Below are 1,828 nucleotides of genomic sequence, written 5' to 3'. Positions count from 1 at the left end.
TCTTTTTAAGCCTCCAGCCTTTGCCGCTACAGTCATCAAAACCTTCTGGTTGGCGCATGTAAATCTCATCGGACAAATTTCCATGAAGAAAGGCTGTCCTTACATCAAATTGCTTTAAATGTAATTTCTTCTGAGCAACGATGCTGAGGAATATTCTCAGGGTCTCAAAATGGGAAACTGGAGCGAAAGTTTCTTCATAATCGATCCCTTCTCGATCGGTGCTTCAGGCCAACGTCTTGTGTCGTTATTCGGCGAAATTCATCATTGACGTACTCGGTCCCGTTATCCGTGATAAGTTCTCGTACGGTATGCTCATGGTTCTTGCAGAATGCGAGAAAGTCCTTGAAACGATCCACGACTTCAGATTTCATCGCCAAGAAATATGTGATACGAATGCCAGAATACTCGTCCTTGAAGAGAAGATAGTAGAGCTTGCCCTTCATTGATGGAGTCGGTGATGGCCCCCAGAGATCTGAATGAATTCGTTCTCCTGGCTTCGTTGCTTTATCTAACCGAGTGCCAAAGCTGTGACGAGTCATTTTTCCAAAGATATCTTTCGCATAGCTTATCAGTCTCCTGATTGATAATCTCGTAAGCAAGTTTCTTCAGAGTAGCCGCTACATGTCGTTTATCTTGATGCCCAATCTGCCAGACTTGAAGGTCCACCTTTTTCTCGTTTCTTGGACCAGTGGCAAAATATAAGGAATTCGATGGCTGCTCCACAGTCATATCCACCCGGAACAGTGATTCGACTTTCCCAGGAAGACGTTAATGCTTTCTTCCCTTGATTTTCTCATACAGGCCGCAGGAGAACGCAGTGGCTTGAAATTCCAGTTTCGTTTCATGGCGCTTTTTAGAGAAAATACGTTGCATGCAAAACCGCTGATGTGCCAAACGTTGTGGATAATCTCGTGATCAACGGACTTTCCATCATTAAAACGTACGCGAATGTCACCCTCGCCGTCCGCTGTCATCTGAGCTTTGTTCCCAACTTGTAGAGTGGCTGGACTGTCAAACCTCCTGAACTGAATGAACTTCGTAGCGTCATTGGTGATGTGCTGCGTAACTCCGGAGTCGAAATACCAGACAGTGTCTGCCGTAGTATGAGCAACAAGGCCATTTGCAACATAAAGACTACCGCCATTGTCAGCGCCAGTGTTGCTTCTGTTTTCTCCAGTTCTTAGATTGCCGGATGGTTTCTTCCCTCCTGTGCAGTCCCTCGAGAAATGTCCTAACTTCTTGCATTTGAAACATCTCGGTCGATTTCCTCTTGAGCTATTGCCAGTGAAATTGACATTTCTTCTACCATCTCGACGAGCTAGAAGATCAGACGACTCTTCAAAGACGTTTCCATGACGTGTTGAACGGCCAATCAGTAGGCGATCCAACTCAGCGAAAGTCTGCTTTTCTTTGGGCAGTGTATCCCAGAGCATACCAAACTCTTGGTATTCGTCTTGAGGTAATGACTCGAAAATGCAGGCGATCAGAATACAGTCATCAAATGAAACGTCCTTTTCCATCTTCACTGTCGTCAGGATGTCTGACCATAGGGAACGCATTTGTGCAAGATGGGTAGCCATGTCATCTTCAGGAGCTTTCGTCGTTTTTATCAATTGGGCGAGTAATTTCCGAAGCCGGTTGGACGACTTTGGTTCGAAGAAGTAGTTTACTCCACATTTCCCTTGGTGTTTCACAATCAGCAATCATGCTCTGGACCTTCCGGGATAACGCTGACCAGATGACAGTACGGGCTGTACTGAATGAAACTTGGTATTTCTCTAGGGCTGCAGAAAACGCTGCCTCTGTCTCATAGGTTCATACTGGTTCC

The 1,828-nt window shown here is 45.6% G+C and overlaps 1 protein-coding gene across 1 annotated transcript; it reads right to left on the bottom strand.

Moving 5' to 3' along the window:
• Positions 1 to 725: 725 nt before the first annotated feature.
• LOC149948903 (uncharacterized) lies at positions 726 to 1,580 on the bottom strand. The gene has a single exon (XM_090171183.1). It carries the CDS (start codon positions 1,578 to 1,580, stop codon positions 726 to 728), a length of 855 nt encoding a protein of 284 aa, XP_090027309.1.
• Positions 1,581 to 1,828: the final 248 nt, after the last annotated feature.

This window comes from Leiobunum rupestre, chromosome 4 (assembly GCF_980474605.1).
Source record: "Leiobunum rupestre chromosome 4, qqLeiRupe1.1.hap1, whole genome shotgun sequence".
Lineage (NCBI taxonomy): Eukaryota > Metazoa > Arthropoda > Arachnida > Opiliones > Sclerosomatidae > Leiobunum > Leiobunum rupestre.
This window is presented reverse-complemented; position numbering and strand designations above follow the sequence as displayed.